The following is a 20,587-nucleotide window of genomic DNA, read 5'->3' on the forward strand; positions in this document are numbered from 1 at the left end:
ATGTATTTGCCCGGGTTAACATGTCAACTGCTACCACCTTCCTAAGTGGAAATTCCACAGCTACTCTAGGAAATAAATTAAGGTACTATAGCAAGCTAAGCGTAGTGTCCAGCTTGCCACAACCAACTTGTCCTTGTTCTCTATTCAGCAGCACAGTGGGCAGGTAGTTCTCCTCCTTCTAGGAGGTTTTCTGTGTTTATAGGTGTATATTTGACCGTGTCAGAATGGTGAATTTTCCTCCCCAAAGCACTGCTCTTCAGGTTTCCTATTATACCCATTATATTCCACTTTCCTCACTCCAAGTCACTTTTTCAGCTCACTCCAAACATCCCAAACATGGACAGTATCCTCCAAAAAACCCACATGGCAATACAGGGCTGTATTATTTTTCTGTGATTATATACAGATTTTAGCTTGATCTCCATTTCATTATGTTGCCAGGCAGAAAAACAGACTAGACAAAAAGCACACACCTGCCTCCTCCTACCACCTTCCACACTTGCAATTTCTCTGAAACTTTCCTGCCCACAACATTTCTTAATTTTAAAAGAAAGTTATGAGAGACCATGTCCTAATGTGTGCTAAAAAAAACCACACCAGGATCCAAGACATCTGTTGCTTTTCTTCTGAATAATGCCTATTAACTATGTATGGAACAACACTGGAATAGCTTGGCACAATTTGTTCTTAAGTAGGAGGTAAAAATTGTTTAACTACTTGCTTCAAAATTCTTTCAGGAGACACAAGTCTAAATATCACCAGCTCCATTCTTCTCTGCCTTCTGAAAACATAGAGGATATTTACCATTTTAGAGGTCAACCCTCCAATTTCCCCAAAACAGGATGAAGTAATTTGTTATCTTTTGAATGTCACTTCATATTTCAGCTCTTGGAACCTTGTCCCTTTCTACTCCTCCTGTTTCCTTTGGTTCTCCTCTGTAGTTTGATACTGTCCCTCCTTTTGGCACTTGGTGGCCAAGGAGCAATGTGACCTAACAAGCTCTTCCTTCTACACTGGTCAATGTTTTACTGCACGGGGATAATCTCACTCCTGCTTTACTACCAATCTTTTAAGGAACTCTCTCTAAAGAAGTTCTCCCAAAAAATTTTCTCCCTCATACTTGTTTTGTCTTGTGGCTTTACCTACCAGTCACTGGTGTTTAAAAAAATTGTCTCTTGTAATTCTATCTGGTAAAAGAGAAGGGTTGGACTTGATACACACTGTGAAATGCAAAAATACTCAAACAAATGATTCCCTTAAAGCAGCTGAACAAAATATTGTCACATTTTTTTAAAAGGTCGGTTTGTGAGAGAGTTCTTATGAAAACATATTATTTCAAGTGAATTCTACCAAGAAAAATTTATCATAACTTCAAACCACACTGGCAGAAGAATCTCCCTTTTCCCTGTGCTGAGTGAGCACTTTTTAACTGAACTGTCAAAGAACAAAACATCTAGACTTCTAAATTATTTCTTTCCTATGCAGGGCATTACAAATAACCTCCATTTTAATGAACTGAGTTTCCTTACTCTCACCAGCCAGGGCAATAAACAATCAAAAAGGAATTAATGAGATTTTGCTCCTTTCACACCAACACCAGAACTCCCATGTGACTTTTTTTTAAGCAGAGGATGTTTCTGGTAGCTGTGCTAACAGGTGCATCCTCTGCTATTAAAGAGACCCCTCCCTGTTGTTGCATGAATTCCACCCAAAAATCCACCCTTCTGAAAGTGTTCCAGTATTCCAGTCTGCACCTCTCACTCTGTCACTGGATACTTTGGCTCCACAGGTCAGAGTATCCTCCAGTTCAAGGGAAGAGCAGAGCTCACAGATTTCAAGTAGTCCAGGATCAGACCCCACAGCAAGCATTTCTGGAATATCTCAAGTCTTCCCTCCCCTTCTGAAGGGCATTTAAGCCTGTTCAGCTTTTCTCCTCTTCTATTCAGGGCTGAGGAGTGACTGCCAAACTCATACAGTCTTTTTATCTAATGTCAACAGCACCCAAACCCAGCAGACAGTGGGCAGACAGTCTCCCAAACTGCTCTGCAACTCAGTCGTTCACTTATAATCCAGAACACAAATACAGTTTTAAGAGTCCTTCTACTTTGAGAAGTGATTATGCAAGATCACAGACTTCCCCCCCTTTGTCTGCTCACATTTGCTACACAAAAGTTTTGATGTGGCCAAACCCAGTGTTTGGGGATGCCAGGTTTGCCCTGTCTGCACTAATGAAGTTCCCAGTCAGTCACCCCATCACCAGCCCCTCTCTGGTCTGTGCCCAGTAGGACTGGACATGATCACTCCTAACAGTGCCACTGAAAACTTGCAGGTGGAGGAAAAATATCTCTTTGTTGTCCTGACAGGCAGCATTAGGCCCATGATGCATTAACAAAATAGGACCAAAGCAACTTAACAAAACCTGGTCAAAGTCAAAGCTGTATTTCATTTACATGCTAAGAACAGGTTTTATTGTCAGCTACCTCCCGGTTTCCTTAAATTCTGGGGTTTCTTTACACTTTGTTTCATAACAGAATTACACCCTCTTTAACAGGAAAAGTAATTTGAGAAATTGAGAAATGTCTTCTGACAAAGGGTAAAGTTACTTTTCCCCTTCCCTCTGCCTGCAAGCAAAGACTTGTTGACACAAGTTCACAGTGGCTCTCACCACTCCCTGTCTTTGAGAAGGAAACACTCAAGTCTTATGTGACATTTCCAAATACATGTAATGTATTTTCACACAAGTCAAAAGCTTAAAGCTTCACATAAAGCTGTGAAAACACCCATTACTTCAACACAAACTGATCTTACTGTGTGGTTCAATCGTTGCCATAACTTCCTTTTCAGATATCACCAGCTGACAGAAGTGGTCTCCAATGTTGGCAAGGATGTACTTGGCTGTGTCAAGATCCAGACCCACAACGTTTTTGGATAAAGGCAGCCACAAGCTAATAGCCTCAGGGTCATACTTATTTGGAGTTAAGAAGCCTTCCTCACGCAGTATTCCATGCTTATTAAACTGCAACCTGAGGAAAGAGGGGGAGAAGGAGAAAAACTCATAATCTGAAACGTTTTATTGGTTTAAATTCATTCCAATCAGTCAATGCTTGAACTGCAAACATGTGTACTGTATGCCAATGAGTTTACTCAGTGCTTACAACAGACATGGGTAAACATACTGGTCACTAAGATGAAGCATGCTTAATGTACTGCTTGTTTTAAACAAAAAAGACTGAAAATATCTAGTTTTTGTAGTAAGGTAGATTTCCTAACTAAAATGTTTGGGTTTGTCTTTTATTCACATAAAACCAAATCAGGTTAACAATTTTTAAAATGCACTGGCATTAAGGATCACATCTAGGAGGAGGCAACAGCAAGACTTTAATCTAGAACTATGTACAACACAAGAGAAGTGAGAATGCTTCAAATATAGAATATTTCACTAACAATTCATTTGGAAGTAGCTGTCAAAAAGCACCAAGCAAAATTTGAGTAAGAGATTCTTGAGTGATTCTGAGTAGGTGGAAAGAATGAGATCTGTACTGTTAGTAGTGTCTTAAATTAAAACATGAAAAGTTCTGCTCAGGACTTCAGGAACCTTTTTACTAAATGCTGTAAAGGAAACTTGATTCTGATGACAACACGTGCTCACTGAGGAGTGTTAAGTGTGGCATGAGAACATGTGCTGGCAACTGCCATCATCAGACAAATGCCATCTCCAGACTTGGGAGATTTCACATTCAATAAAAAGGGACAGTTCTACCAGCTTCAAGATCTAAACTGAAGGATTCAACTGCTTTGAACTGCACTGTAAGTCTGGATTGTTACCCTGAGAAGATGAATTAGCACAGACTGTTGTTACTTTGGTCTCACACATCAGGTTATCCCAAGACTTAATATGGTACAATCTCTAATCTGAGGTTAAATAACAGATTATTAATACATCTTCATTTTTTTAAAGCTTTAGCAACAAAACCTGGAAGGGAACAGTGATGCAGTGGTAAAATAAACCTCAATAAACAAATGAAAGAGTGGAAGAGTATTTTTTCATGATCTTTGTCATCTTTCTGCTTTCAATTTTTTCTCTTCAGAAGGTCTACAGGCCTACAAGTGTTTTATTCTATCCAGAGACCCAAAAGAAAGGAATTCCTCTGAAAAAAATATGGTAATAAGTAAGGTTCCCACCTCCCTTGAGATCACTAGTATTTTTGGTTTTCCTCTCTAATATCAGAATTAACTTCTTCCTATAAAACACAGTCCATGCCCCAGAGCTTAAATGTGTGTGGTGGGCAATGAAAAGCAGCATGCAAGGACATCTAAACATGAGATCAAGGAGTTCATGGAAATTATTTAGACAATTTGAAAACAAAGGAAGAACACGTTAAAAACCAGTCAGGCACTGCAGTTTGACAACAACCACCCTGGGCTTACAGGTGGGCTTCAAGCAACAATTTAACACCTTTCTGAAACTGTTGGTCATGGTGTCTTAAGAGCTAAAGAGATAAAACATCGAAAGATGGACTGTTAACTCAAGAATCAGGCCTGGAGGAGGGTTGGGGTGTAGGTGGAGAGGGTGTAAGGAAGTAGGTTGGGGAGTAAAGGAGTGAAGTTGCAGATTAGGTTTGGAAAAGCAACCACCATTCATCACTCACTGTTTTCCCTGATGTTGCCTTGCTGACCCCTCCCCATCTGCCCTCCTGAAATCTAGTGAGTGCTGTGATGAAATGTTTCTGTGGCAAGCTTAAATGCAGTTCAGACTCCAGTTGAGAAGACCCAGCCACTTACTGCAACTCTTCCACAGCTGTGGATACATGGCTAACATTTTATGTCCAACTACTAAACTTCAGGAGACATGCACAGTATCTACCTCCTCACTAGTATCTCCACTCAAACTCAACTCACATTATCCCGCTGGCACTCAGCCCAGAACAGCAAAATCAAGAGCTCAAAGTCCTGCCAAAATACTTTCTACTCAAATAAGGTAGTTGTAACATTTCTAAGGGCTAAAAAAACCACGGGCAACCACTCATTAGTTGGGTATATTGGCCTCATAGCTACACACCATATCAAGCAGCTTTGAACCAGAGACCTACAGGAGACCATTCTGACCAAATAACTGGAGTTTTAGTCTGTCCTGGAAGATTAGATCCATGTCATCCCTAACAGTGAGCACTCAACAGCCCCCCTTTCAGAAAAGGTCAGATGTCCAGCTCAGACACAGGCACGTTTTTCACGTTTAAGGAGTATCCAAATTGTTCTTACCTTCTGAAGTGAAAGAATCTACAGAAGACAGTGGAGTCTCTCTGGTCCTTGTTCTTCCTGTAGCTGTCCAGGCGGCACTCCCTGCACTTGTGCAGGTGAGGGGCGATGTTATTGCAGGAACCATCCTGCACAAAAGCCTCCCCACTCTGCTGCAGCTTCTTCACTTTGGCAGCATCGGATAAGATGGATTTGTGCGAAATTACTGTGGGGAAGAGCACAGATCAGAAAAGCTTCAGCTTCTCGCACACAGGTGCCAGCAAATGTTATTTTAGTGACAGATCCACATAAACTTTTCACATTACATTGAAACAAAGTTATGCTAAAAATATTTGCAGTCGGCAGAAGCCTCTTCTCCAGTCCCCACAGTCTCAAGTCATGGCTCCACTGGAGTCACACAGTCTGTGGACTCAAGTTTAACAGCTTCTTTTAGTCTTCCACAGAGGCATACTCTGAAAGATCATGGGCTTTTAAAGGAAGTTCTTCAGCCATTAGAGCTTGAGGCCTGAGCAGACCAGAGCACACAGCAACATTTCACAAGAAATGAGGACAGAAGTAAAACCTGGCTGTTTCTCAGTCCTGTTTTCACCCTTCATGATGCAACAGCTTTCACCATCTTTCTGTAACAGATGCCAAACATCTCCCTTCCTCCCACACTCCAGAGAGGCCTCACAGGGCACAACAGAGCCTGCCTGGCTGGCTATGTACATGTACTAATTATAGAACAGGACACAGTAATCTAAGACCAAGCAACATAAGATTGGAAAGAAAGGGACATTCCCAGAATCCTGAAGGATCAGCTACACCACCTGATACAAAGCAGGACACAGGACAGCAGGAGTGCAGCTCCTTAAACAACAACAGCCTTTCCCATTCTGTCCCACATGAAAAACTGAAGAGTTCACCAAGTGGAAAAGAGAAACAAGGTGGGTTGTTTTGGGGTGGGGTTTGATTTTTGATGGTGGTTATTGGATTTTTGTCTGTTTTGCTTTCAGGACAGTTTTTTTAAATGAAAGCTCTTCTTGAACACAGCTTTGAGAAAAACTCACCATGCTTGTAAAACTTAGGACCACTGCTAAGAAAAGGCAGTCTCATTATGCCATCACCATTTGTATTGCAAACAGAACCTTGATTTTGTAACCTCTTTTGCCATTCTGTCCCTGCATACATCTTGTAACAACTTATTTCTAATAAAATTAATGATCAGTCCTTTTCCTTTGTCAGAAAGGGACATTTTTCCCAAGTTTATTGCATTCCCCTTGTAAAAGAATGCACAAAATGACTTACATTCCAGATTCACTCAAACAACTTAAAGTACTGATTTTGCATATGCAACAAAGGACCCATCTCTATGTAGCTAGACAGAAAACACAAGGGTTTTCGAGTGACAGGAAATTTTAAAAAATACTTACTATTATCCTGGACCTTGGCACTTCCAGTCCAAAAGCTTTCACTTTCATTTCTGTCATAGAGAATCTCATTTGAATTTCTTCTAATAAAAAACTCCATGTCTGCAAGTTCATCGATCTTGTTTCCTTTGTGGCTGTTCTGGCCACTGCAGGTGCTCTGTGATTTAGCTCCAGATTCATTAAAGGAGAGAAGATGAGCATCTGAGGTCGAGGGTCTGCAGTCTAAAGTCCGCTGCAGCTCAACAGTGCCACTGCCTCTGGGGATTGCTATGGAAGAGTTGGGGTTCTGCAACTGTTTCACAGAAATGCATTCCTTGGGGAAGTTCGCTGTGGGCTTCGTGAGAGGTTCGTTTGCGTTTTTCAGGTTGGTTCCTTTCTCATTAGTTGGATCAGTCAAAGGTGAGGATCTTGAGGTTTTCAGAGAGGTGTATTTACCATTTTTACCGTTAGGATTTTGCATTTGTTCCTTAGACACGAACCCCACTTTAGGAAAGGCCGTCAGATCTCCCTTCAGTGGTTTAATTCCAGTACTAAGACAGGAAGGATGAGTTTCTGGTAAGCTCCGTCTACATGTGCTGAAACACACAACATGCAGTAAAATTAGGCAGAGAAAAAGGTGTCAAACAAATCAGGGCATCAGCTGCTCAATCGAGTCATACTTAAAGCTTGAAAGAGTAAATTCAGTTATTTAATTACGTGCTTTGAATTCTGATGGTCCAAGATTTTAAATTTTGTGTGAGGTCAAATAGGTTTGTGGTTAGAGGTGGGTTTTTTGGGGTTGATTTTTTTTTTCCAGAGTTAGACAGAATGATAAATCTCCATGCCTGTGTAGGTACACACAATTTTGGGTGCTGCACCTACTCCGCTACCTTTCCTCACAATTAAATAGTTGCTTTCTCATTTTCCCCATGCAACTGCTGAATAACCAAATTAATTTCATTTGCATGTCTGTGTGAAAAGATTCTCAAGGAACTTCTGGTTGACACCACAAGTCTATATCAGAGACAGCAAAACCTCTCAAACAAAAAGCTAAAAAGAAGAAAAATCATGTTTTCCACATTTAGCATGTGAGACAAGACACAAAACTAGTAGAACCAACCCTAAAGCACTTCAAATTTGAGTTCTCCTGTCACACTATTTCTACCATTATGCCCATTTTGTGACAGAACTGGGGGTACCTGTTCAAAGCCACTGGTGTTCAGCAGAAGTACAGCTGAGTACAAGTATTTGATCTGCAAGGAGGCAGACACCTGCCTGAATCTGTTCTGTTTTCCTGTGGGCAGGGGAGGAATGCATTTAACAAGCAGGGACCACACGTGTGCATCCATGTACAGATGGGTACAACGAGGCAGTGACACTGGCCTGGGACACTGAAAGGGCCACTACCTCCAAGATAAAGATGAACATGGCATCAGAAAGTAAATTATTTATCCAGGTCAACTAAGTTTAACACTTTTCTACATCAATTTTACAGAAGAGTAACCACTACAGCTATTTAAAATGACCTCTGAGTTTGTTGTGTTAAGAATTGGAGTTATTTCTGAAGGGAAAAAACATCAGCATAAGCACAAAGTCATTCCTTACCCCTGAGGAGTTTCTGCACCAAGGTTGGGTGGTGAGTTTGCTGGCAGGGGCAGCCCTGGGTGCCTTTGGTCTTTATTTGCAGGAGTACATCCCAGCAATGCTTCTCCCAGCACGGTTGGTACTGACTGCACATGTCCCTGGCTGGGAGAAACCTGCAAGGGAGATGTGGGCAGTTAGGAAAAATCAGGATAACAGAAATACTGTTTTGCAGGGTTCAGCTTAAAAAGAAAAATATATTAATGCTCTTCCTACCAAATTTAATAAAGCAAATTAAAGACTCACTCAGTTCCTAAGATGGAAAGACTTTAGGGTGTCCTTTTAAATCTCATAGGTTCCATGAAAGACTGTTTGTGTCAATTCATTTTCCCCCAATAAACAACAAACTTTTTTTGGGGGAAAGGAAGTATATTAAGCAAGCGGAAAGGAAGGCAGAAAGCTCTGCTCTTGGTAACTGCCAGTACAACGATGTTTCTAAACTAATTGCAGTAACTGTTATTCAGAAATAGATTTCTGAGCTCCTCTGAAAGCCCCAGAGAAAATGAAAACTCTGAAGTCAGCCTGACAGCATTACCAAAATCTAGATGTGAACTTCCTTGCAACAAAAAGATCTTTGTAACAGGATTCTAGAAAGTGTTAAGCAAAGAAATCCTGTCTTGATTAAATCACCAGCCTCACAAATCTATAATCCATTTAGGAACACAACAGGCCCACCAAGTTAGCAAGTGTCTTGAAAACAGTAGTTTTCTGTGGGGGTCCTTCCTCAGCTCCAACGTCCATATTTTACTCCCACATGCTCAACTTACTGCTGGAAGTTACACTACAGGCTTGTTAGAATCAACTCCAAAATATTTCCTCTCTGTTCTGGTATTACACAGCTGTCAAGCATCAAGTCAAGCTCTCAAAAACAAATGCTGGAGATAATTAACTCCACATCAGAAATCCCAGTACTATCACATACCAAGTAAAACAAAAAAACATTACTTCAGCTTATCACTCCCATATATTCACACCCACCAAAACAAGAGAAACCAACACAGCTCATGCTTCCCTTACTAGAAAGTACACACACTTGTAACCCTTTTGAGAAAACAGCTGCAAAACATCTCCCAAAGAGTACAAAAGTGATAAAGGCTCCAGTCCTTCAAAGGAATGCAGACTGGAAAATTAGATGTAACTAACTTTACTACTTCAGGGAAAAATTATGTTGAAACAAGCTCTGAACGGAGATCATGGCAAATCTTCTGCAGGGCATTTGTAATGTGAAATAAAGACCAGCTTTGTCTGTATCAAGCAGGCTGCTCAATGGCTGGATGTGCAGAAAGCTGAAGAAAGGCAAACTGAACACCCCCAAGCTGCTAAAGGTGCTCAAGAGCTGTAGAAACACAAGCAGAGTATGACTGCAATGCACTGCTACTCCATTCTGACTTGCTGGTGGCTCCTCCTCGGTGGTAAATACAGGACAGGACACTCTCTTCATTGAGAAATCTTATCCTGTACTTGCTGCCTGCTGCTGTATCTTTGTGAAGCCACTGAAGATTGCTAATAATTATATCCACTGATGAATGAAACACACAGAGTTGACTCTGCACAGAAGCAGAGAAATGCAACCCTCCCACACCCCCACCACTCCAGAGCTTTCAGAAGTCTGGCTACTCCTGCCCAAAGTGCAGTTTTTGGCCTGAAACACTGGGTCAAAATAAGAGGGTAAGTCTGATGTACTGTTCTTCAGCCAAGTCATCATTTTTCATTTGCATTTCTACACTTAGCAGCATTGTCTTTTGACCTTTGAGAGTTTATTTATCTCAGTGATACCTGGCAGGTCACTCACAAAAGAAATGAGAGTAGATATGGAAGTACCAGAGAAGCAGCCACACTCCCTTTCTCTACTGAAAAAACCTTCTTCCACACTGCTGCTTGTGTAGCTTGAATCCCCAAAGGATGCAAGTGTAGCTAAAGATTTTGGGTTCAAGTACAAAACAGTTTAAGAAGGAATATGAAAAGCAAAGGTTATAGACTTGAGAACTACTTTGTGTTTTCTCCCACTACAGAATAGATGACCAGGCAGGCCAACTCCTAAGCAGAAAGAGGGGCAAAAAGTGAAAAAAAAAATAAAAATAATAAAAAAAAAATAAACCAACCAAACAAAACCAACAAACCACCAACCTTCAAGGTTTAGTAACTTTTGCTTCTATTATCACAATGCAAGATGTTCTACTCATGCCCAGACAAGTCTGAAAGGACTCAACACACCCTCCAAGAGATTTATTATTCTACTTTCCAATCTAATCCTTGTTTTGAGAAGTGACATAACCATTACATAACAGTCATATATAACAGAGCAAGACATTACCTCAGGAGAAGATTTTGTGTGTTTAGCATCACCACTTCCACCATTCTCAGATGACTTCCTTTTCACACCCCCAATTCTTTTTGATTTATCTGGAAGAGAAGGTGATCAAGATTAGTCTATTCATCACAAATAACCTACTTGGTGTTTGAAGGACAAACAGTAATAGGTCTTACCACACTTCCCATTGTTGTCATATATGATTTCAACATGAATTAACTCCGGATCAAGAGTTTTTAAAGCTGGAATCTTGGAACAAGAAACAGAAGCAGTCATTTAGAAGGTGAAAGTTACTATTTGAATATATTTATCTCAGATATTGTGGTATGGACTTAAGACACTTCTAGGATCTTTGAATACCAAGCTGAGTTTAACAATATGCCATGTGACAGTGACTCTGCAGGAAAACACACCCAAACTGGTGTTTCAGGGCACTGTCTGCACAGCACAGAGAGCAAAGAAACCAGAGTCATGTTTGCTTCACTCTTCAAATACAAATTCCAGGTCTCCCTCATTTTGCATAGAAGGACATTTGTTACTTAACAATCTACCAGCAGCACACAGAAACACTCTGGGTAATTCTGCACTACACTGATCCCTGTGTTTTAAGATTACAGTAAAGACAGAAATAAAAATTGTGTTGGTGGGGATATAAATAGAAGTTCTTACCCATTCCCCATATCTGTTTGTAAACCCACAGCAACTGGTTCCTACCTCCTGGCAGTTGACTTCCAGAGTCCTGGTAGCTGGATTGCCATTGACAACAACTGCTGTAAACCACTGAGTAGATGGATCCAGGCTATAAATTCTAATTTTTGAACCAATGATATTTTTTCCACCTTAAAAATTGGGGGGGAAAAAAAAAAAGAGTTTGAGACAAAGGAGGCATGAAGATCATCATAGTTATCAATATGAATTTGCCAACAGTACTGCATGCAAAATGCAAGAAAACAAAACAAACTGAGAACCTTTAGACAACTTCCACATAAGCTGGAAGAAAAATTATACAACTGTGTTCCAGCTACCTCCTTCCTGGAATAGTTCAATGAAGCTGTGTGGAGGCTAAGACACAGCAGAGGCCAGACTAACCTCCAGGTTTCAGACTGTGAGGCAGATCAGTGGACACAGAAATGAAGATTCAATGACTAGATGTGAATTTTTCCTCTCTTTACAGTATTGGAAATGGCAACTCTTAAGCTGCAATATTTGCCTTTCCATAAAAGCAAGACATTCCTTGTACATGCAAGCACGTGACTACAAATATGCTCATATGAACCCAGTAATTAAGAACTGGAAGCTGGTAAACCTAAACCCAACAAATTTAATTTGACTAAAAAGGAAGTCTCTATTCAAAGCTTTGAAGATTTTTATAAACAAGCAGCAAACAAACAAAAAAAAATCAAGTTACTTGAAACAATAAACTACTCCAGCTAACTTCAGTTGAGAATTTCTAGAAGTTTGGTTTCTCTTTCACAAGTATCAGGCCCTCTGTGTGCACTTAAATTACACACTCACTCTTACAAGGGAAATACTTGAAACTTAAATCTCTACAATCCTTCACATTTTGCATTCACTGTCAAAGCAGAACCAGTATTATTAAAAAGCTTTTATCCCCTAGAACAGGTTACCAATGAATTAAACCATCACTGAAGAGATTTCCCTTTGGACTTGTTGTCAAGTTTTCTGCTCCAGAGTCTGCTCATACCTTGGACCAAGCGTGTTTCATCCAGGTGTTTCTTAACCAAAGCCTGGATTTCTTCATTTACATGTTGATCATCCTTAAGAGAAAGCCTGGAACTGTCCACATCCTATTTATGAAAAAAAGAGCGTAAGTTTGTATTAAGGATAATGATTTTGAGTAACAAAACCCCATAATATTTAGAAAGAAGATGGAAGCAACTGATACAAGTCCAACAAGTCTCTCATTACTGTGTTACTTCAGCTCCAGGATGCTGGATTTGAAGCAGACACCACTTTTTTACCACTAATTTGCATCAACCATCTGCAAGTCAGACTGAACTGAGCTCTCCAAGTCCACTTTAACACTGTTCTGAAAACAACCCAGTTTTGTTTTAGTAGATTGTTAAGAAATAGATGGTTCAATGTAAGATTTTAAGTTCTCAGAAGTAGCAACTTATTTGTCCTGAGCAGATGCAAATATTTAAGTTTTATGTTTCTATTCATGAGATTAATGCCAAGATCCAATCCATCTCAAGATACCATTATAAAATGTACATATGAATGAAAACAGAGTCAGCTACATCTAAATCATTCATAATTATTGGGCATCATGTATTTATATTACAGTTGAGGGGTTTTTTTCCCTTCTTTGGTATGTAAAACAAGCTGCTTGTTGAATTCTCGAATTAGAATTGATTCTGAAATGGAAAGTTCAGAGCAAATTTCCACCCAAGGCTCAAAGACTGCTATTAAGAAAAGAGTTTTAGGGTTTTTTTGGGGTTGGTGTTTTGTTTTCTTTTTGTCCCAGGTACTGCTCTGGTATTTGTAAGAGACAGAAGATTGAAGGGCCAGATGCCAGTAAAGCAACCTTCTCCTCTGCAGTGTTGAGATAAGGTTTCTACATAAAGACACCTCCACCCTGCTGTTGAGCCAACACAGGCAAGACAACCACATACAGCTCAAATTTAGCTTTTAGTGATTCTTTGGTTAGTTCCTCAAGAGAACTTGTGCATTTCCTGACTGTTAAGTCAAAGCAGAAACTAATGATGGGACTACTGGCAGTCTGGACCTGGGACATCTATTACTATTTTTATTTCAGCCTGTTTATAGGTCCTGAGAGTAGTTTCCTGAAAAGGCTAAATCCTTTATCCTTAGCAGATACTATTCTTGTAAACACCTGACCAGCCACTCACAAGGGGCAATCTTTCAACCCATCTGTACCTAATTTTCACTAATAAACTGTCCTCCTGGTGCTCAATGAAGGGACTGTAATTCAACCACCTCATTTACATTCTGCCCAATTCCTCATTTGTTTAGGATTAGCAGTGATGTGCTTCTGTTAAATAGCAAGATTAATTCCTGACTCCCCTGCAACTCCTTTCATGGTAATGACAGTCCTGTTCACAAGAACAAAGGGAAACTATTCCAGGTTATCCCCAAGATAAACATGAGGCAACTGCTGTCACCTGAGCTGAGTAACTGTCCCAGCACACTCCCCCAGCCAGCTCTCCTCAGTGACCACGTCCTGGATCAGCCTCAGAAGGTTTTTAATCGACACATTACATTCAGAACAGATATTTATGAGTTATGGCAATAAACACCTACCTGGATGGGTGTCAAAAGGTCCTTAGACAGAAAAATGCATCTCTCCTCGCCCAGATACCGCACTGAAACCAGTGATCCCATACCAGCTTTGTCCACCAAGGACTTGTAAGTCTAGAAAAGTGATAAACATGTTCTTAGAAACAGAGTTAAGAAGAGCTCATCGTTCATCATTTGCATTTAAAAGATTACTTTAGTTTTCCATCTATTTCGCTGTTAAGCTACTACATCTACATGCAGCTCTTGAAAGCAAATTTCTAATAAAACTTCTAATACATGCTTAATGAAGGAGTTACTGGACTACACTTGAAATTAATTTCATCTATTAGAATGAGTTTGGAATTCAGTGCAGGTGGCTGTCATTAGCATTCATTCATCTCAACGTGAACAATTTACTGATATAATAATTCTAATGGTGGATGTGTTACTAAAAACCCTCCTTTATAGCAGACTGAGGGAATAACCAGCAAATCAATAAATGGTTTACAATGAAGGTCTCATAACTTGTACATTGGCAATATACTGAAATCTTAATTTAGGCATGTGTGATGACTTGGACAGCCTCATAGTTATACCACTGCAGTGCAATGATGAAGCTGTGTTCAGGTACACCAGAGGCTTCAAGAGCAGACAAGGAAAAAAAATTTCCTTTAAAAGCTTCTGAACACTTCCTAATATGTTCAAAGTTAAATTTTGCCTAGCCCTGCAGTAACAGCTCTGAGTGGGAAGGCATCAGGAGCCTGGAACAACAGAGGTGCCAAGAATAAGATATATTTGTGCTCCATTTAAAAGAAAAAAAAGAGAATCATTCTGGTAGAACATATATTTGGGTTTTCTAAGGACTGATCAAAGAAAAACCTTCTTCCCTATTCTTGTTTTCACCTCAGTTAGGTCAGCATTGGCAGAGGGGCAGGATCACCCCAGGAGGGACAAGAGTCTCTCCAGGAGCAATTGGGCATTAACAAGAGTTCTACAGAGCTACTCCACTTGTCAGGAACACAAATCCACACACACCTCTTTTATGATCTTTTCTTTCCTGCCCTGCGTGGCAGTAAAGGGAGAAGAAGCATTTTTTGCTAAGGCAAGCTCCAGAATTGGCAATCACTTTATCCTACAGAGTCCCTCTGCTAAATGAGCTTTGGAATATGCACCCTGCATGAACTGGCATGTCAAACACACCAGGAAAAAAACCTTATGCACAAATTCTCCACTAAGAACTGTTCAGACACTTGGAAATGGACAATAGCTAAGTTTAAATAAGCAGGTTTTCACACCATCTTATCAGCAAAATCACCACTAGAACTGCTGATATTAATCCACAGCTCAGGAAATAAAATTAAGGATTCCTATTTCCACTTCCTCCCTCATCCCACTTGGCCCTACTTCTAATAAATATCTGCTTAGATTAGCTTTGCTTAAGAAAAAAAGATCAGCTAAAACACAGCAATATGAATTCCACTGCACAATTTACACCTAGCAAAAAGTATTAAAACATGAACATGAATTATGCTGGACTTGCAGTTCAGCAAGTTCACATGTTTGCATCTTCATTTATCTCACGACTACTTTCTTGAGTAGCAATACCCAAAGTAGTCAAGTAGAACTATACTGGCTGAATACATTAATAAGAAACATTCCCTGTTCACCTCTCCTGGGTAATTTGCCTATCCAGCCATGCATAGCAGTTACAGGAAGCTTAGTTCTCTGCCTTATACAGTGTATCTCATGTTTTTACATGCAGAAAACCCAAATCTCACAAATCACCTGTGCCAGGCAGACATCACATAAGAACCATCTGAATTATTTTTGTCTCAGGATCAAGAACCACTGTAGAATTAACACTACTTGAGGCAGAGTCAAACAAGAACTTTAAAGTAAAAATACAGGCTTATCCTTAAAAACCTATTATTTACCCTTTTTCTCTATTCTTATCTGCAATTTCATGCAAGAAGGAAAGAGCCATGAGACCAGAGGGAGAAGGAATTAACACTGTACAGAACAGTGGTTTGGGAGAGAAGCAAAGTCATAAAAATACATTCTTGTGTCCACAGGCAAAACACACCAACTTCAAGTGCTGAAAACCTCTGTCCAGTTCCAGCTGTACAGATGTTTAGTCTCCCTTCCCATGACACCTAAAAGTGAGGCTGTACTCGAGAAATCCACCCTTGTGACAGGATCATCCCCAGAAGGTGGAACTGCAGAACCAAAGTGAGTCAAGCCAATGTGTACTTGCCATTGCAGGCCACTGGACAGCAGGCATGGACTGGGATTTTCTTTCAGCCAGCACCAGCTTTTGCTCCACCAGGAATGCTATCATTGTATGGCTGTAGACTTCTATCCATCTTCGTTTTTCCCATGGCTCATCATCAAATTCCACACAAATCTACAGAAAGGAAGCAAAGCAAAGGAGTGACTAACCATAAAATTCAGGCACAGTCAACATGGAAAAGGAGAAACAAACACCAATTTACTCAAAAATGAAGAAATCATTGCCAGTACTACAATACTAGCATGATTACTGCCTTTCTGTCACACAATCAAGGAATTGCTAAAGCATCCCAAGACTGACCTGGTATTTTATAAGTGATAATCAATGTTAACTGGCTTATCATCATTACTGTCACATAAAACAGAAATATTCCCACTTAACTTTACAACTTCCCATCTCAGAAAGTCCAGTGCTGCCCAAGGACAGTTAAATGTGTTAACACTGTCACCACTGTTCACAAGCAGGGAAAAACACAGCCACAAAAACTAAAACCAACAGTAGTGACACACAGATTTTCCACAAATTCTAGAGCACTTGAATAAAAAAGTTGTTTTTTCCAGAAATATTTTAAGAATAACAGTCCCAAAGAATACCTTTAGCCAATTTATTGACAGCACAAATGACAGTAAACCAGTAAAGGTGATTAAATTATGTAATGGTTGCTTTTAACTGCTTTTTATCCTTACAAATCTCAGAAGCAACCATAGAAACTTTCCAAAGGGAAAACAACTGTCACTTCATGGCAAAAACATGGTGGTTTAACAAATTTCTTTGGGATGGCATTACCTTTCTTTCATAGGCAACACAGAGACATCAGCAAATGACTGGGAAAGACCACAAATAAAACTTTGCCTGAATACAGGAATCAGAACATGTGGGAGAGGACTCTACTCTTGGAAAAAAATAACCATTCCCTCTTTTCATAAAACATAACAATCCAGTCTAAATACATTTAAATAACAGCAGAGAAATCTCAACCCAGTGAATCTTAGAAACATTTCCTGGTGTTTACCTTCCTCTCAGGGGAGAGGCAAGTGAAAACCTGCACACAAAACAGCACTACCACAGCCAGGAGTCATCGAACTAATGGGTGCAGAAATGAACTTAGTCATTTTGAGGTGCACAGAAACAATGAAAGAGATAAGCAAATAACAAGTAACAGAACCAGAAGGGCTTGTTTTGTCTACAGCATCAGCACTGCACAAACAGGAAAATACAGTTGAGTCAATAATTTCAACAGCAGCTGACAGTCCTTCTACACAAAACCTAAAGTTTGAGAAGTAAGTACTTCTACTCCTTTACAGTACAAATACTTAATCCCCCCTCTCAATCCATTACTATTTTGGGTCTATCAATCATTCTTCCATAGACCCACGAGAGGAAACGAGATGGGACGTGCTTTGGTACAAAGCCCTCCACGCCTCCATTGTCCGCCCTGCAACTTCTTTCAACACTTGAACTGGAGAACTCATCAACTCAATCGCTTCTGGCAGAACCGTAACCAGTTACAAAGCTCACAATAGAGTCCCCAACAGCACCTGCTCCTTCTCCTTTCTGCAGAGAAAGTCCTTAAGGAGAGCTTTCTGCACCAACCTCCTCCTCTCTCCAGGCACAGCCCCGCGCCCAAAGATGGACAAAGCTCCACCCCCGCCGCAGATCCACAACAAGAAGCTCACAACAAAGTTTGCGCTTTCGAGAAAGAGTTAGAAACACCCACGGTTTCTTTTTCTTTGACGAGGAAGAGGTGCTTTTGCAGTTACTCAGAGGTCACCAAGTTCCTCTCATTGCAAAAAAGAGGCAAGGAAACAGTTTAAAATGGAAAGATGGTGCTGTTCTTGCCGTCACAGGACAGCCACGGAAGTCCCTTGGAGAAACCAGGACAATGTACAAGACGCCACTGCTACAATGGAGTCTTGTCCTTGGGGAGTAAGAACTCGCTCTATACTCACTGTATATCCAGACACGGCTGAATACTTTTACTGACTACAGCTGCCAAATAAAGCCTCTTAAGAACTTCACAGTCAAACTGCAAAACTTCCACACAAAATACACAGCTAACAAGTTACACCACACTTGCAAACCACTGACTCCGTGTTCAAAAACCCCCGTTGGTAATCATTAATAAGAAGTGGCCACCATGCAAGAGGAGTCCGAGAAACCTCCAACACCAGACACGAATTCAGCACGTCTTTCAAGACCTACGTACTTGTCCATGACCAGCTACTCCAAAGAGCAGGACAGGAAAGTCACCAAGCCCAACAACCCTGGAAGGTTTCGGTTTCATCTCTGGGGGGGAAAAGAAACCCGTTCCCAACTGGCAAGACCTTAAAACTACAGAAATAAAACCTAGGCACGGCGGGTGAGGCAAAAAAGCCTGGTTTTGAAAACGCTGGTGGAAGAAAAGCACATTTATAATTAGTTTCCGGCACGAGCAGGAGCACACCGGGGACTCCTTCGGCAGAGGTGCACATGATTCCAAGCGTGTTGGCCAAGCAGACCTTCCCCCCATCGGGAGCAGCGTGTGCTCACACGTGTACACACACCCACGGGGTTCCCAGGGCGCAGGTAAAGCGCTCTGCATTTAGCAGGTCGCCGTGAAAGTTCCCGGTTACCTTCAGGTCTGGTTTGGATATGTCCGTGTGTGACACCGCCCGGATCCTGCCCGACTTCCAGGGCCATTCCGAGATGCGGGTGGCGTCCCACGACCTGTCCTCCTCCTCCGACAGGCACAGGAACCTCTTCCCCACGAGCAGCGACCAGCTCCCCTCGAGCCTCAGCACCATTTTAACTCATCGGGAGGCCTTCGGGGAGGAAACCGAGGGGAGGAGGAGAGAAACACACAGAGCAGGGCGGTGAGCGCTTCCTCCTTCCCCTCCTGGCCCCTCCCGGTTCTCCAAGCGACTCCGGACGAGCCCCTGACACCCCCCTGCCCACCGTCCTGTTAACCACTGCCCGGCGGGGGTGGGTGGAAGGCAACACCAAGAACGTATTTCCAGAATGGCTGAAGCGCAGCTCCCGGCCATTCCCACCCCCGCCGCCTCTTTGTTCCCTCCTCCCAGCAGCCGGAGCGCCGGGCGGCAGCCCAAGGGGAGGAAGGCAGGCGACCGGGCCAAGCTCCTTCCACCTCACCAACACCCCGTCCTGCCTTGCCCGGGCAGCCCTCCAGCCCTGTCCTTGCCCTCACCTGCTCCCCCCCGGCCCCACTGCCGGTGCACCCCGCGGTCACTCCGGGCGCGGGTCCCACTCCCCTCCGCCCCCCCCGCCCCGATCGCCGCGGCGGCCGAACGACACTGTCGGCGCGGAGCCGCGCACACGCCCCCTCACCCGTGCGCGCGCCCCCGTCCCGCGCTCCTATTGGCTGCCCCGCACCGGCGGGGCGGGGCCCGTGGCGAGCCTCTCGCCGCGATTGGACCGTAGGGGCGGAGCCCGCGAGTCCGGTCACGCCCCCGAAACCGTTGCTCAGCAGATGGCGGATAAAAAAAATAAAAAAAGGATGTAACCTTCCGCGGGAGCTTCGAGGGAAGGAGTCCCTCAGGAGGGCAGCCCGCGGGGCGCCCACAGCCCGGCCCCAAGGGAAGCACGAACGCGCTTCGGGCCGCGGTGCCTCTCCAGGTCCGCGTTCCTTTCTCGGGCTTGCCGACCCTTCAGCTGTGGGGACGGCGGAGGAATCCGAGGGAGGCCAGAGGGTGTGAGACAACCACTTATACGTGCGGCTCGCGGCGTACTCAGATATAGCACAGGGGGCGGTGGCACCCGCGGGGCGCTGCCGCGCATGCGCGCGGGGGCGGGGCCGCCACCTGCGGGAGCGCCCCACTGGCCGCCATCTTGTTGGGCTGAGGGAAAATGGGGCCAGTTGGGCCCTCCGTGTTCAGGGAACGGTATAAGGCGAAATAGGACAAAAATAAGGCGTGCCTGAGGTTCCTGGGCAGGATGGCAGGCTGTGGAAGCACTCTGGATGTGGTTGGTGCGGCTTGTGTGGTTGTATCTGCAGGCAAATGGCTGCCACCAACTCATGCTTTTTAACACTAGATCTGTGTGTTCTTAAAAAAGACAAGCCAAGGTCACAGAATCACCGAATGGTTTGTGATGGAAGAAACCTTAAACACCACCCGGTTCCAACCCCTTGCCATGGGCAGGGATGCCTTCCACTACATCAGGCTGCTCTAAGCCCCGTGCAACCTCACTGTAAACACTTCCAGGGATGGGGCAGTCACAGCGTCTCTGGGCAACCTGTTCCAGGGCCTTACCACTGTCACAGCAAAGAATTTCTTCCTAATATCTAACCCTACTCTCTTTAAGCTATGAGAACCAAGTAGTTAGAATATGGCAGTGATTGGCTGATGGTGTTTAGCAGTGACCTAACAAGACCCACATACTCTTCATTACCACACGACTTTCCCACCAAAACGTGTCAGAGGAAGAAGACCAAAAATAAAGAAA

The 20,587-nt window shown here is 42.6% G+C and overlaps 1 protein-coding gene across 3 annotated transcripts in view; it reads right to left on the reverse strand.

The window, feature by feature from the left end:
• KDM3A (lysine demethylase 3A) overlaps positions 1 to 19,842 on the reverse strand; it is a 30,961-nt gene extending 11,119 nt beyond the window's left edge. Inside the window, exons 1-12 of one of the 3 annotated variants that reach the window (XM_027667192.1) lie at positions 19,648 to 19,842; positions 18,760 to 18,948; positions 16,112 to 16,261; positions 13,882 to 13,992; positions 12,302 to 12,404; positions 11,311 to 11,435; positions 10,773 to 10,845; positions 10,600 to 10,688; positions 8,250 to 8,401; positions 6,669 to 7,240; positions 5,260 to 5,461; positions 2,809 to 3,023 (exon numbers count right to left, since the gene is read on the reverse strand). In XM_027667192.1, the coding sequence (XP_027522993.1) occupies positions 2,809 to 3,023; positions 5,260 to 5,461; positions 6,669 to 7,240; positions 8,250 to 8,401; positions 10,600 to 10,688; positions 10,773 to 10,845; positions 11,311 to 11,435; positions 12,302 to 12,404; positions 13,882 to 13,992; positions 16,112 to 16,261; positions 18,760 to 18,930 (1,963 nt within the window). In that variant the 5' untranslated portion in view covers positions 18,931 to 18,948; positions 19,648 to 19,842. Of the gene's footprint in view, positions 1 to 2,808; positions 3,024 to 5,259; positions 5,462 to 6,668; positions 7,241 to 8,249; positions 8,402 to 10,599; positions 10,689 to 10,772; positions 10,846 to 11,310; positions 11,436 to 12,301; positions 12,405 to 13,881; positions 13,993 to 16,111; positions 16,262 to 18,759; positions 18,949 to 19,331; positions 19,435 to 19,471; positions 19,497 to 19,647 lie in introns of those variants that run through there. The other 2 variants (XM_027667193.1, XM_027667191.1) reach the window with 2 other exon arrangements.
• Positions 19,843 to 20,587: the final 745 nt, after the last annotated feature.

This window comes from Corapipo altera, unplaced genomic scaffold, assembly GCF_003945725.1.
Source record: "Corapipo altera isolate COAL_440 unplaced genomic scaffold, ASM394572v1 230, whole genome shotgun sequence".
Lineage (NCBI taxonomy): Eukaryota > Metazoa > Chordata > Aves > Passeriformes > Pipridae > Corapipo > Corapipo altera.